The sequence below is a fragment of the Anolis carolinensis genome, chromosome 5 (assembly GCF_035594765.1).
Source record: "Anolis carolinensis isolate JA03-04 chromosome 5, rAnoCar3.1.pri, whole genome shotgun sequence".
Taxonomy (NCBI): Eukaryota; Metazoa; Chordata; class Lepidosauria; order Squamata; family Dactyloidae; genus Anolis; species Anolis carolinensis.
This window is the reverse complement of record NC_085845.1, coordinates 50,880,097-50,897,956: the sequence shown is the minus strand read 5'-3', so window position 1 is coordinate 50,897,956 and position 17,860 is coordinate 50,880,097. Positions and strand designations below refer to the sequence as shown.

General features: G+C 38.3%; 1 protein-coding gene across 2 annotated transcripts in view; it reads left to right on the top strand.

The window, feature by feature from the left end:
- The window catches only part of dchs2 (dachsous cadherin-related 2), a 149,864-nt gene that overhangs the window by 123,525 nt on the left and 8,479 nt on the right, over nt 1-17,860 (top strand). The window contains exons 15-20 of one of the 2 annotated variants that reach the window (XM_016994194.2): nt 1,196-1,407; nt 3,696-3,847; nt 5,290-5,420; nt 7,768-8,054; nt 8,156-8,294; nt 10,671-15,972. In XM_016994194.2, coding sequence (XP_016849683.2) covers nt 1,196-1,407; nt 3,696-3,847; nt 5,290-5,420; nt 7,768-8,054; nt 8,156-8,294; nt 10,671-13,300 — 3,551 coding nt within the window. In that variant the 3' untranslated portion in view covers nt 13,301-15,972. Of the gene's footprint in view, nt 1-1,195; nt 1,408-3,695; nt 3,848-5,289; nt 5,421-7,767; nt 8,055-8,155; nt 8,295-10,670; nt 15,973-17,860 lie in introns of those variants that run through there. The other variant, XM_062981158.1, reaches the window with a different exon arrangement.

Sequence of the window (17,860 nt, the reverse complement as noted above, 5' to 3'; positions counted from 1 at the left end):
AACTGTATTTGGGGCTGCACCTGAGACCATTCATGGGGACTGAGCCCTACTACTTGAGAGGTTTTTGATGGTGGGGAAAATACAAGTAAAGGCCACATAAATTACAATTTTCAATCAACGAGGAGTTGCATATCCTTTGTATTTCAGCTTTTAAATATTAATGGTTGTGTCTATTAGGTTTTTCTCAATTGGGGCACAAGGCTGGAAAAACTTGGAGAGATATACTCCAAGAGAGCAAATACTCTACAGCTTGACTTTAAATAAGATGGTCCTGGAGAAAGTATCTTTTCAGGTTAAAAATTAAGACCCCCTACTCCATGCATGTTTTCATGCACACGAGAGGACCAACTGATTCTCCAGGAAATTACTTAACAGAGAGGCCTTTCTTATGGCTAAAATGAAAGAAACAGACATGGATATTGTAGCATAACCAGTTACAGTTGTTGGCTCCAATGTCAACAGGGCAGTGGATCCATTTCTGCTTTTGTAAACAGTATGCTGCACCCATTTGGGAAGAGAGTTTGGATCACTCCTTCAAAGTCTGGTTTAAAACCTGCAATGAATCCAGTGTCCATCCAAACAAAACCCCATCCAACATTTATGGAATTCTGTAGCTGAATTGCACCTTTCGTGATAGTGAATTCTGTTGTCAACTTGTTGCTAGTGGTGAAGACAGATATTTGTGGCAAAACGTTGTAAATATTGGTTACCAGGGTTGTAATGATCGACCAAGATAAAGAATATGCCACAAGCACTCATATGGATACCCTTCATCAGACTTTATTTGCCTGCTATGATTCTTAAGTTGCCCTAATAAAGAGCAGATGTTGTTCCACTTTCATGTTGATTACTTGGTATGATTACTTTTATTAAGATTTTTTTGAATGGTTGTGTTTGCCAAATTGCCATTATGGTTTTAATTTCTGCATGCTGATATAGAAAATGAGTTGAGGGACTGTATTCTATCGACTTACAATTTCAAGTGGTTATAAAGAGAATATTTTACCGACATTGGTGTTTACTTTTCTCTATTCGTTGCAGATGTATTTGCCTATTATTTGTTTGTATTTGCCGGCTATATGAAATTTACCATTATTGATGTGTTTGTGCATTACAAATATAACACTTTGTAGGTTCCAAACATGTAATCATTATTTTGTGTGTTTTTTCTCTTTGCTTTCATCAAATGGAACAGGTGAAATCACAGTTAAAAGAGCTGAATTTCTTGATTATGAAGTCAGGAAAAAAGTGCATTTCGCAGTGGTAGCAGAAAACAGCTTAACTTCAGCAGCATGTGGGGTGACAGTCTTGATAGAAGATGTGAACGATAATGCACCTCAGTTTGTCCAAAACTGTTTCATCACATCCATTTGGGAAGGTCAGGCCTACAACACATACGTCATGCAGGTAACCATAAGGTTGTGTTAAAAATGTATTTTTTTCTATTTGGTTAGTTCTAATAAAGACCTAATACTTCCCAGTTGGCTCAGTATTGAAAGTCCTTGCTTCACCATTTTTATAATATTGCTGAAAACAAAACATATTATTTAATATAACACAGCATATTATTTGAGAACACAGAAATGCTGGACCACTCCAATAACTACCATATCAGACTACTACTTACTTACTTACTTCTTGGAAGACACCTGTGCATGGGTTTTTTAAATGTGGAGGTCAGTGCAAAGCCAATCAACACACAGTCTTCACAGAGTTGGGCCCCAACCAGTGGCGTGGTTGACATGATGATGGTGGCTTCCCAAACTGTTGCATCCTTCTTCCACCTTCATAGCCATTGTAACATGTACCATGTTATCTTCCACCTGATCTGCCATTGAGGTCTTCAGGTCTTCGGATTGTGCTTGGTCTGGAACCTCCCCCGTGGCCCCTCCTGGGAGTGCATGACTCAGGTGGTTACACCCACAGGTTCATTGGAACACACAAGCCCCCTCACCACAACAAGGTGACAATCCATCGAGAGGGGATTGTCTGACTACCATGTCAGACTATACAGAGAAACCATTGAAATCCACAAGCATGTGGACAATTTCAACAGAAAGGAGGAAACAATGAAAATGAACAAAATCTGGCTACCAGTACTAAAAAACACTAAAATCAAAACAGCAAATAAAGAGCAAGTTTCGAAAAGCAGGGGAATTCCATACAAGAATCAATTAGGGCCAGCTAACCTCCTAACAAAGGATTGCCCCAGGAACTTTTGCCCTAAATTCTCCTACCAGGTATGGTGGAATCTTTTGAAAATATTGTGTTATTTAACCCACTCAGTGACTAAATAAAGGCACGCCTTATTCACTCTCCTTTATACTGAGTGAGCATCTTCACCTCATGAAAAGGATGAATCAACTTGAAAGGGAATGAATGTAGGAAATGCAACATTTGAAAAGAACACAAATACACAATTTTATTCCTATCCATGAGCTGTAGCACTAAGATGCAGCCCTTAGACTGAAGGATTTGGAATTAAAACAAAAAGGTGTATGACTACTATGGAGTGAAGAAAGAACCCTGTCAAACATGTATGAAAAACTATGGACTTGGTTTGAATTCAAACCAGATCATAAGCTTAGAGAACAGGACAGAGGATTGTATACCTCTTGTCACACTTTCTTTCTCAGATATACATTCTCCTGACATAGAATCACATGATTCATAAATACCCATGATTAGAGGCTTGCCGCATTTCAATGGGAAGCTGTATGTGCCTTTTCAACAACATCAAACACAGGATGGAATGGAATGGTCGCTTGTGATGAGGTTTACTTCTGAACTATACACACATCAATTCTCTAATATGTGAGTGAAATATGTTCATGCGCTGGAATACCCATAAATGGAACCAGAACTCCAGTACTAGACTAACTGCAGCATCTTGGCAAGGCACCATTTATTACTGTATCCATTCATTCACAGTTCTTACACTCTCACCGCAAAAGAGGAACACAGAGCCATTGAAAAATATTTATAATGTAAATATCAGTAACACAACAGTGATCTGAATCCAGATCATAGCTGGAGAAGACCCAAAGTATCAGTGAAACTTGTATAATTACACTATGTAACAAAATTCGATTTTTTTTCTGTTCCTGCTTTGAAAATGTTATTTCCTGTTTAATTATGCAATACTTACTTTGAAAGTACTTCTTGTACTCCATAAACTTAGTTTTTGTGGCTGCCACAAACTATGTTGAATTTGTGGAGACTCTATCAAATATTCATTAAAAAACTATAGCAAAATGTGATGTAGGATATCCCGTAAAAACAAAGTTTTTGCAGTTTAATAAACTTTTTCCATGTTTTTATGACAGGACCAATTAGGAAATGACATTTATAATCCAAGAAAAAAATCATGTTACATGATGTTATTGATTCAGTAAGTCTGCTCAAGACTAAACATAGATTAAGACTTATAAAATCATATTAATATAACAAAACTATTAAAATGTGATAGTAACCATTAGAGAAGCACAGAAACAAGCAAATGGGGAGCCAAATGAAATGTTTCAAAATATTCATTTTGTGGGCTCATCTTCTCATCTCTTCTGTGAAGAAGTTCAATAAACAAAGCACTGCCCTCTGGGTATCTTACTTAAGTCACCAACCTATTTGGGTTCTTCCCAGAAGCTTTTCTGTGTCAGAGTATATCATTGATAACTCATGATTTTGTCTTTGCACAGGTCTATGCAACAGACTCTGACAATGGACTCAACAGAGAAATTGAATATTCAATTTTATCTGGTAACACAAATGAAGCGTTTGTCATCGATTCAGCACAGGGAGTTATCTCAACAAATACGATACTAGATCGAGAAGACATTTCATCATATAGGTATGTTTATGGACAATTCCAGACAACATTTCCATGCAAATGCAATTGAGTTTTAAAAATGTGATTGCACTTGCATTGAAGTCCAGACATCTCCCAGAAAGCGCATGCTTTTCTGGGGGTTGTCCACATGCCCTGCTGGGCTTTCCAGCAGGCCACCAGGACATAAAAGAAAACCCCTTAGAAAATCCTTTTAAAAATTAAATTAACTTGCCTGGCAGCCATTTCCCCTTCTCTGGAGTTCTCCTGTTATATGCTTATGTTGTCTGCTTAGTTTCTACAATGTAGTTATCCTCCTAAAACTTCTATCCATATTTTAATGAAAATCTGGATGACTGGATGTGTCAGAACACAATATTATGTTCAGTATTAATTGTATAGGACTCTCATGTGAGTTGATGTTTTTGGTCTGAGGGCAACTGATTTTTTTCCATAGGAGCCTTTCACACTATGTAATTATAGTGCTGTATTCCACTCTAACCTTAATGGAATTCTAAGATTGTAGTTTTAGGAGCATTATTTAGAATTCTGAACCAAATTCCTACCATATATAAATCACAAGATTCCATAGGATATCATCATTGCATCTGAAAGAGCCTCAGGTGGTAAGGAAGTGAGTCACTACTATTATGCTCATGTTTCTGTTGGAGAAAGGGTATGTAAGTTTATTATACATTAAATAAAAATCCAGACAAGAGTTTGTTTTTTTCTTAATTCTTAGGGCCTATATTTGTTTTCCATCTAATTATTTATTAATCTATCTATTCCTTTCCCACCACAAAATGTTAGGCGCCTCTGGTAGTGTATTGGGTTAAACTTTTGTGCTGGCAAGACTGAAGACTGACAGGTCAGTGGTTTGAATCTGGGGAGAGCAAGTGAGCTCCCTCTATCAGCTCCAGCTCTCTATGCGGGGACATGAGAGAAGTCTCCCACAAGGATGGTAAAACATTAGGTGTCCCTTGGGCAACGTCCTTGCAGACAGCCAATTCTCTCACACCAGAAGCAATTTTCAGTTTCCCATGTTGTTCCTCACATGGTAAAAAAACCCCAAAATAATTAGATAATATATAATGGTATATATAATGAGCCACAGTGGCGTAATGGGTTAAACCTTGTGAACTGTTGATCTGAAAGTTGGGTTGCTGATCTGAAGGTTGCTGTTTGAGTCCGCGAGACAAGGTGAGCTTCCTTCTGTCAGCTCTAGCTTCCGGGGACATGAGAGAAGCCTCCCAGTAACACATCCGGGCATCCCCTGGGCAACATCTCTGTAGATGGCCAATTATCTCACACCAGAACTGAATTGCAAATCACTTCTGACATGATAAAAATGTTGAAATTTGTATTCAGACTCATGGAACTATTTTCCAGCATAGCTTTTTGAGACAGAAAGAAACTAGTTTGACTATGTTTTCTTTCTTTTTTTTTTGTTTTAAAAAACCCATCAGGTTGCTTGTGCAAGCTACTGACAGAGGAACTCCCAGATTATCTTCTTCATGCACAGTAGAAATTCAGGTGGTGGACATCAATGACAATGTGCCAATTCTTCATCCATTAGGTATTGTTGAACTCCCTGAAAGTAAGTATTGTAACTCTCAGGATAAAAAAGTTGTCAAAACAAATGTCTGACAGTTGTTGTTTCATGGTTCTTTCATTTCCTTTTTTTAAAATACTGAACTGGACTGGCTTTCTGAATTTCCTATTAATTTTGGCTCAAATGGCAATGTTTAGAATGACAGGTATCCTATAGCACATTTCTGCCAACTATGAGCCTCCTGTTTGTGACTGTGAGTAACTTAAAGCTTTCTTTTACAATATTGCTTTAAATCCCCAAACATTGGTGAAAAGACAGTGGTTTGAGACCCCACTGTCAAATTCCTAAGATTTTGTTTCAATTTTTATTTCCTTTGTGAGGAGGGAAATACAATTCTTAAGCCAAAACTATACAGTGCAGCAATTGTTGATGAACATAGCTCTGATGTTTTGCAAAGTAAGCTCACAAAGAACCAGCTCAAGATTTTGGAATGGAATATGTATTGGAATGTGAAGGAGGCTTGTTCCAGCACCTTCAGATCTCTTCCAGTATTACCTTTTGTGGCATGGTAACTGTTGTAGGACAGCCATCATTGCTGTGCTTAAGTCACATAGAATGAGTCTGTGTTATTGTTTCTTCTGCTGCCTGCATCTCCACTCCTGGGAACTGGTGCAAAGTTGGCATGAAAAGGAGTTTGGACATTTACTGCTCCCATATGGCCTCAACTGCTGCCATCAGAAAACAGCACAGGAAAGAGACATAATCCAAAAGCTACTATGTTGCTGAACATAGTGCTGGGAAGGTACCCCAGGGTTTCTTCCTATGTTCAATTTTTCACTCATAGAAAAATTTATGAGGCTCTGAAACATTGCTGCCAAGGGAGGGTTTGTTGACTTCTTTTTTCTTGTTCTTCTGCCAGACAGCAAAAATGTTTATTTATAGACAAGCTTTTGGCATTTAAGCTTTCCCTTTGCCCAAAGGAAGGGCGTTTAAATTGGTTGAGTGCTGTTGTTATTATGTTTCTAATTGATTTTGTTTGTATTTTTTAATTGCACTTCACTATTGCCTCAAAGATGTAATTTTTGGAGGATATGCGGGCTATAGATTAAATAAACAGATAAATAAATGTAGTAAATTGCTCCCCGAAGTGGATATAGGTTCGAAAAGAATCTCAACTTCGAGTTGACAACCCATGGCCCATTTTTGCAGCCACTCAAACTCTACCACCATTGAGAAATCATCCTCAAAGAATTTAAATCAGAAGTGGAATTTGTGTCACTTCTATTTTCATCCATCAAAAGGGTACAATAGTAAGATACCAGAGCCACTGATGTAGCCTAGCCCAGAGCATCTGTATCTGGCTTGCACATAAACCCCTCCTAGTTTACAGTTTCACTCGGGTATATAGATATTCAATAACATACCATGATGGTACATAGTGGCCTGGAAAATGAATATAAGATTTTAATATGTCTCACCTGGAAGCCAAATAATAAGGCACTCTAGCATCAAATTTAAACAAATCAGAAAATGTCTGGACAAAATTATATTCCTTCACAATATCCGGACATCAGAAACAATAGCATCATCCAGTAAACTTTTAGGTCCCATTTTTATTTTTCATTTCTGGCAGCCCCCAACCATTTCTGCTTTTCAATGGTAATTTTATTTCAGATATTTGTTTTGGCTCAATTTGGAAAAGTTAAAAGTTTATTTTCTTTGCATGCAACCACACTATAGAATTGATGCAGTTTGACATCACTTTAACAACCATGGCTCAATGCTATGGAATCTTGGAAGTTGGTTTGGTGAAGCTCCAGCATTATTTGGCAGAAAAGGTTAAAGACTTTGTAAAAGTACAACTCTGATTCCACAACATTGAGCCATAGCAGTTAACATGGTGTCAGATTGCAGTGTAGTTTTACACTCCTGTGTGACGGTCAGTCTGATTAGGGCTAGCATATAGGGAGGGATGATAACTGCTCTTTTTCTGTCTGTGTTCAGAAAGCTAGGGGAATCCATCATTCAGTAAATGAACAAATTTATTTTGTTTTCAGCGATTTGGTCATGCTTATGTTGGGAATTAACAGCAGCATCTCACTGATATCTTCTTTAGTTCACTGTCATCACTGCTTCTTAAGCTATCCGATGTGGCTTAATTTCTTAACCCAATGTACAAGGAACAGTATTCTAATTCTGATCAATGCCAGTCCATGGACCAAAACCATGGGTTGCTCTATGCTTAACATGTTCATAACACCTCTAGCAACTCTAGGTATTATTGTAGTTGTTTGCCTGTCTTGCCTATAGTTTGTAGATGTGTGAATGCTATACTAAGTGTGTAAAAACAGCTGTGATAGACTAAGCTCATTTTCAACCATGATTGTTGCAGATGCTCCACTTGGATTCTTAGTTACACAAATATTGGCAGAGGACGCAGATCTGGGTCCTCCTCTTCACTACAGCTTTGCTGAGGATGGCAATCCTGGAATGAAATTTGCAGTTGACCAACACAAAGGAATTGTCATGTTGGTGAAGCCATTAGACTTTGAAGAAAACTTTCAGCTTGAATTGTTGATCACAGTTTCAGACTCTGTCCATCAAACCACAGAACAACTGCTAGTCCTTGTATCTGATGTCAATGACAATCCACCAGTATTTACTCAGGATATATATCAGGTTAGAAAAGATAGCATCACTGTAGATAATTCCAAGCTTTTTGTTACGAAAGCATCTAATCATGGTTCTTTTGAGGTGCTATGGTAATTTCTTTCTTTCAGGTGTTGATTCCAGAGCTAAGGTCAATAGATGCCGCCATCTTGACTGTGTGTGCCACAGATAAAGATTCAGAACACAATGGAAAAATATCCTACAACATTCTTTCTCCTTCTGATTCTTTTTTCCTTGATCCATACAATGGTGAGTTTACAAAATAGTTGGAAAAATAAAACATACCTAAAATATGTGTTTGCTCCTCAAACTTACATATTTTGGGGGTGCCCTATGTTTTATTTTCATTTACTCATCATCCTTAATGCTCGTAATATCAAGTATATTGGGTGGTGTGGTAAAAGATTCCATGTCAGCATGAAATGAGAATATATCCCATTGATTCCCATTGGCAGAACATGTTGTACTTCCATATTACCTTTTCTTGATTTTGAATAAAGACAGCAGTCATGCTAAGTTTAAATATCTCTTTCGTGTATTAAATGAACAGAACTAGGAAAAGAGATCTGCCAGATTTTAACTTTGTAGAACACAGATCTTTTTCTGAGACTGATTGCATTCCCTTTACACCTCCTTCTCCCCTCTGACCACCTATCCTTATCTCCAGTTACTGTAGTGTTATAAAAATCAGCATTGTTAAAGTATGTATCGTTCTTCTACGAAATCATAAAAACGTGTCAGATATCATCTCTCCACCATTGTTTGCTTGTCTGTCTGTCTAATTTCCCACTGAAATATGTGTGTGTAACAGGAAAAATACACCTCCCTACTCAGAACTAACATTTTATACTGCAAACACAATTTTGGCTCCATTTGCACTGACACTATAATGTAGCTTCGAGATTACAGGAAATTTTGGTGACCATGCAACACACGCCACCAATGCACGGTGCAGCACATTTAAGAATATACAGCACATTACAAAAACGTCACCGGACAGTCTGAGTTCAGTCAAATAATGCATTGCAGCAGACGCCAGAGTATCCTAAATTCAGAGAAAATCAGCCCAGAAGATGTGGGGCTCATTGTGGACACCCACCTCTACTAAAGCATATTATAGACTCCAAAATGGGGCTGCTGAAAAGTGCCCATGGGCATGGCTGGACATCAGGGGACTAATTGTTCCCCCTGGAAAGGTAATTAATTACCTCTACTCTTACCTGTTGCTTTCCCTTTATTCACCCCATATGCCTCAATAGCACTTATGCACATCTCTCCCTGAATCATTGCTCCCTCTTTAAGCCAGTTCTTGTCATCCAGAAAAGACAATTTTCACAATTGGCAGATGTTTCTGTTTTCTTCTGCTTTCTTCTTATTTCTTTTAGCATGGTGATGGGTTCCATCAAGACGTTTTCCACTGTGAATTAGCAAGAAGTTTTCATCAAAGCACAAGTTGTTTTGATCATACTCTTTTTTTGGTGTCTATTGAAGACTTCTATTGCATCTTTCCATCACGTAAATGGTTTAACAACCTATGCATTAAGCTTCCAATAACCACTTTTACCCAAACTCCTCCATTTGAGTTTGGCAGATATGTATTTCCTTCTTAACCACAGGAAATACATATCCTGGCAATGTAGTCCATGGATTTTGCACTAATTGAGTTTTCACTTGTTCATCAGAAACAGTCTTGTTCATATAAAGTCCAATGACACCGCTTCTTCTCTTTGGTCCCGTTCCATGTTTCTTTGGCAGGGCTTCCACTATGGTTGCTTCCACTATGTTAGGTATTGCTGCTATTGCAATGTAAATTGGTAGAAAGTTGGTAATGATCATGTGAATAATCAAAATTTGGTTGAGATAGTGCTTGCAGTTCTGGAGGATCTCTAATGTTTGCTTCTCATAGACTTGGCAGGGGGATTTGGTTAACCAGTTAAAATTCATGAGTTAGCAAGGCTTTTTTTTTGGGGTTGTTGTATGTTTTCCAGGCTGTATGGCCATGTTCCAGAAGTATTCTCTCCTGATGTTTCGCCCACATCTATGGCAAACATCCTCAGAGGTTGTGAGGTATGGAGAACCTCACAACCTCTGAAAATGCCTGCCATAGATGTGGGCAAAAGATCAGGAGAGAATGCTTCTGGAACATGGCCATACAGCCCGGAAAACATACAACAACCTTGTGATCCCAGCCATGAAAGCCTTTGGCAACACAAGGGTTTTTTTTTTACCTGAAATTTTTCAGGGGTGGTTTGAATCCTAAACTTCCCCCTTGGCTATGGGCTTGCCCACCTGGCCCCAAATCAGTTCCAGACCTGTCAATCTTATCACCCACACAGCAAAGCTGGTTCCTTCCAAAATGGTTCCAAGCTGCATTATAGTGTCAGTGTCTTTTTAACATTTGTAGTATCACCTTATATGTGTCTGCTCTGAGAAAATCCTCCTGATTTCTTGCAGTCTTCCAAACTAAATACATTTAATTGAGATAATGATTCATTCTTCCTCTTAGAAAGAAAGGAAAATCATAAGATCTGAAAGCAAATCCAAGTGAACAACAAGGGCCCACTATAGTTAACGTTTAGCTTCTTAAAGTTTGATATAAAATAGTATATTTTTTCTTTGTTTTAGGAACACTCTTCCTTGTTAAGCCATTGATGTACCAGGACAAGAATCCTATTATTCGGCTCTTCATAGAAGCCAGTGACAATGGGAATACACCTTTGACTGCTGTTACACTGGTGGTCATACAGATTCAGGATGTGAATAATTATACTCCTCAGTTTACAGTGCCAACGTATGAACTCAGCATAAATGAAAATGCCTCTCTTGGAGAGAAGCTTTTCACATTTTCAGCCATTGACTATGATAGAACACATCAAAATGCCTATGTTGAATATTCGATTATTGGTGGTAATGGCAGTAATACTTTCAGTGTGGAAAACTGTGTCCTTGGGCCAGAATCTCCAGATAAAGTGGTTGGAAATCTTGTTTTGAGAAATTCTCTGGATCGAGAAAGAAGCTCATTTCACCAATTGTTAATTCTTGCATCTGATCATGGAACTCCTCCTCTAAATGCCACTGCCACAGTGTTAATTACTGTATTGGATGCTAATGATAACCCCCCTGTATTTACTAGTTTGGAATATCATGTTCATGTCAAAGAAGATTTTCCAGTAGGTAGTCCTATCATTTCAGTTTCAGCAAGTGATTATGATTCTGGATCCAATGCAGCTATCACTTACAATATAATGTCTGGAAATGATAATGGGCACTTTCGATTGGAAGAGAAAACTGGCTCCCTTCACCTTGTCAGAGCTCTGGATTATGAGGAGACGATGGAATTCACTTTGACAGTTCGAGCTTCTGATGGAGGAGTCGGTGTAAAAAATGTGGCATTTGCCATTGTTTTTATTAGCATCCTCGATGTCAATGATTATGCCCCAATATTTGTTTTTCCCAGTCTGGACTGTGGAGTGACTGAAAATCTGCCCCCTTTTTCTTCTGTGTGCACAATTTCTGCATTAGATTTTGATACTGGGCCTAATGGTCACCTTTCATACTCCATCCAGTCATCATGTTTACCTGATCATGGACATCATGGAGATCCGGACATGTTTTTCATGGATCCTCTGAAGGGGGAGATCTGTACCAAACACACACTTGACTTTGAACATCAGAATAAATATTGTTTCATTGTTCAAGCAAAAGACAAAAGTGATTTGACAGCCACGATTATTGTTCAAGTGAATGTCAGAGGTGCAGATGAATTTGACCCTGTTTTTAGCCAAGATCAGTATTTTTTTGATTTTCCTGAAAAGAATGAAGCAGGCCAGTTGGTCGGCAAGGTAACAGCATCGGACTATGATGGAGGATTAGATGGTGCAATTCTCTACACTTTGATAAAACCATCAGCCTTCTTTTCTGTGAACCATAGCAGTGGGTCTGTCTATTTGACTAGATCTTTTCACAGGAAAAGACACAGCATAAAGAAAACAGGCAAAACTCTTGAACTGCTCATAAAAGCTCATAGTCCAAAACTGAACTCCAGATCCAGCACATGCACAGTGTTGGTGAACATTTCTAATACTCCAGAGAGCTTTTCCATGTTGCCAGCACAAACCGTTTCTGTCAGCATTGCTGTCTCTACTGTAACATTCTTGCTTCTGGCGATTATCCTTGCAGTACTTATTGTTAGATGTAGACAGAAAGATACAGTAAATATAAGTGTGAAGAAAGAGGTGCCATGTCCCTTAGCTGGAGACTTGAACTTGGACAGTGACAAGAATACTCCTAAAGATGCCCATATATCCCAGATCCATGAGACCAGTACCCTCCCCGCAGGGAACATAGCTGAATGGCTTAGTTTGGTTGGCATCAGAGAGAGAAGGGACATTGGCAATCCTTGTAGACATTCAGACTCTAGTGGTCATGGCTCTGCAGAAGGAGAAACTGCAGAAGATGAGGAGATCCAAAGGATCAATGAGCATCCTTGCAGGAAAGGTTCTGGATCAGTTTTAAGCGACCGAGGCTCACGGATACCAGACTCAGGGATCCCTAGAGACTCTGACCAGCTTTCATGCCAGTCTGGAGAAACGGATGTAGTGGTGGTTTCCCAAAGTGTAGAGGCAGACCACCCCTTCAAAAATGAAAGTGGAGGAGAGGAAAGAGATTGTGACAAACTTTTCTGCAACAAGATGCTGTCCCAAACACTTGAAGAGATGGGCATAAAGGAAAAAGACATCACAAGAGACTATGTCTTCGTACCCAGTGGCCTGAATTCCCATTACGGCTCTCTGGCCACCCTGGCAGCCTCTGATGAGGACCTTAGAGGCAGTTGCAGCTGGGATTACTTGCTAAATTGGGAACCCAGATTTAAACCCCTTGCTTCTGTGTTCAGTGATATTGCAGAGCTGGAGGATGAAAGCATGAAACTGCACAGTTTTCCTAAGGAGAAGAAATCATTCATTTTCCCTCCTCCATTGATTACTTCAATAGCTCAGCCTGGTTTAAAGACAGTTCCCCCACGGATGCCTACTCTGTTGCCAGGCCAGGCATTTAAGAAATACCCCCGCTCACCCCTCATCCATCACTTGAGATACCCTTCATCTGTGATGACTCCCAGCTTTTCTCCTTCCCTGTCTCTTCTTACAATGCAGACACCAACAACGTCTCCAGTCACCTCACAGTCTGGTCTGAAGGGAATGTGCCCTGGTCGACTGGCACGTGAACTTTCAACAGAGCAAGAAGTTCAACTATAGATTATTTATCATGGATTTAAAATATAAATTGGACATTTTGGCTAAAATAATTTACCATATTTCTTTAAAAAGCATAGCATGCCATGTATCTTTTTTTTAATGTGCTAAGAATTCCTTATTTAGCCAAGCATTTAACTCCTTAAATAATTCTTTGAAAAATGCATCCTAGGCCAATCAGGCATTTTCATGATTTTTTTAAACAAATGGCACTAAAACTCACATTTTCTCTGCAAAAACCAACAACAGATGTTTGCATTCTGCATGCTTTAAATATATTGGGAAATCCCAGGTGGAATACAACTTTCACATAATGCTCACTCTTAAACTCAGGTGAATTGTAGAGTATGTATGGGATTGATGAATGTCCATGAAGCACATGGAGAAAGTATTTTAGCGGGTGTAACACATACTCTGGTGCTACCAGTCAGGAGCAGACAATGCCACTTTTGTTCTCTGCCTAAAACTGATGCCTGAGCCAAGCACAATTCAGCTGGAACAAAAAAAGAAAATGAAAACTTGGTGCTATATAGTATTCGATGCATATGGAAGTATACTTATTGACGAACACACATTTGGGAGTGTGCACATTTGTTGTATCAAAGCAGCATATATTTGCCAATATTTTCCATTTGTTTTCCTATTCGTTTTGATATAAACATAAATGTTTCTGCATTTAAATATACCTTTATTGCCTCAATCAGGGTAAGTTAGAACTGTTATCTAAACAATAGGAAGAAAACTCTGTAATATCTCATTTTCTCTAGTGCAGTTAGAAGAATGGTGCTAAATGCTATCTAGATTATCTGGATCCATGTCTAAATTGTATTTTTTGTACTCATAAGTAAAAATGTTGAGAGGATTTTTTAAAAAACATTTCCAGAAAATAGAATTGAAAAGGCATCTAAGATGGCAAAGCAAAGGTACATTCCTTATTAATGAAGAGAGCTGGTGTGATAGTTGGATTGATAGATCTGGCAATATTATCTTTGTTTACACTGAGATTGCCTTAAATATCTTGACCACTGGGTTACCCTCTTTCAGTTTCTCCTTGCCATAGACATTTTTCCGAGAGGTCAAAGGAAATCTGGTAATAATCCTATGAATATAGCAAGGACTTTTCTGACCGTTGGATGTGGAAGAACTTGTACATTTGGTTCTTCACTTTCCACAACCGCAATGAGATCCAGCTGCATTTCTATGTCTTTGGATTTGAGCCAGGATATTTTGTTGTACTTCTGGCTTCTTACAGGAAGCTTGAAAGATTATCAAAGCTTATAAAGATCTACTGCACTAATTTCTCACATAGCAGTGTTTTGCATGCTGTGAAAGAAGACAAGCCAAATGAGCAGTATTAATTTATGGATTGTGCATTTGGAAAAATAAATATATATATATGCTTAAGTATGCGCATGTAGGTATGTATACATGCATTCAAATTAAAAATACATCCAGAATTATAAGGTCATAACAGTAGGAGATGATATATAGAAGTGCATTACTAAATAATGTAACGGTATTTTAAATATAATTTTTGTATTTTCTTTTACTGTGAAATCTTGGTTATATTTCTCTTATTTTCAGTATATTGAACTGAAAAACTCGGTGGTACATGGCCTCATGGTTTTGATTACCAAAAGAAGGAGGCTTGAAAGAGAATAACAGAGGAGGAAGTAATGTAGAGATAATCTACACTAATCCATTAAACCAGCCCAGACAACTTTAACTTCCATAGTATTGGTATTTTGTTGGTGAGATGCATAGAATATTCAAACAGAGAGCACTGATCCTTTGGAGGAATGTCTCTAATTTCCCAACATTCCATAACATTTAATGTGTTATCAAACTGCTGTAACTTTGTAGTATGTATATGTTACACGCACACACACACACATATTATACATACTCCCAATTTTGTGTAATAAGATGACAGTTGGCTTTGAAAAGTGGTGTGGAATATACAGAATTGAAAGTCAACTTTCTAGACTTCTCAACTGAAAGTAATTCACATCTAGAGAGGTAAATCAACCCATCAACAAAGAAAGATGGGGACACACAAGCAGAATTTATTTGTTTTTACAAAGATTCCAAGGTATTTTGAGCTCTTGTTCAGAAGCAATAATAACATTTAATCACCCAGTTAAGTCACCCATCTCCAAACAGTATTAGAAACAACAGGCAGCTGTATAATTGTTAATATTTACTAATAAATCAGTCCTACTTTGGCTTTTGTCTGTCTCCTTTTGGCTAAAGTGCTGTTTTCTCTATCCCCACTTGCTTTTGCTCTTTTGAATATTGCTTCTGTTGGATCCACAGCAAATCTGAAAGGATATTAGCTGAAAGTAATAAACTTTGGAGGCTGAATTATTCTGCTACATATGATTGAAAATTATGTCAAGTGTTCTGTCATTAAACCCTCATACTGAGACCTTCCCCATCATACTTAACTCATGAAGTTGAGACTCAAACTGAACATGTCCTTTTGCACGGAAGATGTAATACCTCATGGCCTACATCCTATATATGATGTTGTAAATCTGCCATATCATATCACAGTTCATTTTTACAATTGTTATGCATGCATATGTGCCATTTGAATGACTGTTTCTTTCCATGTTCATTTTATTTTCCAAAATTAACATCTTGGCATTAAAACTTACTACTGTGTGCCCTTACTCAGTACTGTGTGCATCTTGTTCTGTAGGCAAATGCATACTGACTCTCCATTTAAAAGTGTGTACCAGCCATGATAGATTGCTGCAAGACACATGGTGAAATTTCATAAGTTCCTACAAAGTTATCAATGCCTTGGGAAGGACTGAATAAAGTCTGGCCCATCAGATGTTGTTGAACTATAAATCTTATCAGCCCTAATCAACACAACAAATACAGAGGAATGCTGGGATTTGCAGTCCAACAACTTGTAGAGTGCCCTCTGTTGTCCAACCCTAATTTGGGGAATAAAGCAGGAAACAAACCCGAAAAGAGTATCTGTCTATACACCCTTACTGTATAACAAAATAGTCCATTTTCTAGATCAGCAAACAAGTATTTTTTTTTGTCCCATGCCAGCCTGCTCAATGTGGATCTAGTTACTAGTGTATGTCTTTCCTAAAGCATTAGCTGTAAGCTGGTTCCCCTTTTGCCAAATTCTGCATGGGATAATCAGGTTTAAGAAATGTTGTTTTGTTAAAGCTTTTCCCCCTACATTTCCCCTCTCAATATATATATATATATATAAATGTACTAATTCTGTGTCCAAAACTGTGAATTACATTAAGCAGATGTATTGCAGTCTCATATGCAGCTGAACTGAAAAATGTGAATATACAAGGAACGAGCCTGCAGTAAATCATATGTCAGCTCTTTTCACCTCCATTTTAAAAAATTCTCTGTGTAAACAATATAATTTGTTTAAGTTATTGTGGGTTTAGTTTTCACTTGCCTTAAAAGGTCTATTGACTGATTATATAGGGTGGGTGATTTCAATGTATATATGTGATAGAAGAATGGGACTTCTTATTGGAATTATATATCAAGTGCAAAGGGAAACAGATTTCTATTCTGGAATATTGTTCAGGAACAGCTTCTATCAAATGGATACAGTTATGTAATTCAGTCGTGATACTTCTTATATAATGAAAAGTCCCATATAATAACAATTCCATAACCATGAAACCAATATCCACAATTTCATTCATCCACAGCCTGAGAAAAATGGTTTCTAGAAATTTGCTCAGTCCCCCAGGTGATTCTGTGGTGTGTTTCCACTGGTATCAAAAGGCAGGGAATTTAATGGTGTTTGTTGGTATCCACAATTTCAGATAACCATGGTATGGCCAAGAACAATCCCCTGTGGATAGAGGGGCCTTATTTTGTATCAGTGGTCCCAAACTCTCTTTTTTGACGAGGGATCACTCTGACCAGGGACCACTCTCCAATATTAGTACCAAAAGGGTTACAAATCAGTTTTTGACCAACTTTAGATTCGGTTTGGTTATTTGGGGTGCTGATTCAGAAAATTGCACAGGATAGATCACATCAGTTCTAGTTTCTGATACAGAACATGTGCCATCCAGTAGTCACCATCTGCTTGCCCACAGAAAACCATATTTAATCATTTAGAGTTGATATGGTCTCAGGGCCGTAGCCGGAGGAGGGGGAGGGGTTAAAAGTTCACACCCCTCCCAAATGTGTCAGGTTACAAAAACCTGGTTTACTCATAAATTGGTTAGCCAGTTAAAATTCATGAGTAAACCAGGTTTTGGGGTTTGAACCCTTAACACCCCCCCACACACGCACACACACACCCCCCACACCCCCGGTGACAGCCCTGTGTGGTCTATCTAATGCAATTTTCTGAATCAGCACCCCAAATAAGCCCAGGAAAGGGCTAAAAATGAAGACAACAAGAAAAAAATTCTGGTTGGGCTGTGCTATTATCTGTAGTAGTGGTGACACTGCAGACTATATTTTAGTTCTTGTGGACCACTGGTGGTCCATGAACCACAGGTTGGGAACGGCTGCTGTATATGATACCAATAGAGCAGTACCACTCTTGGA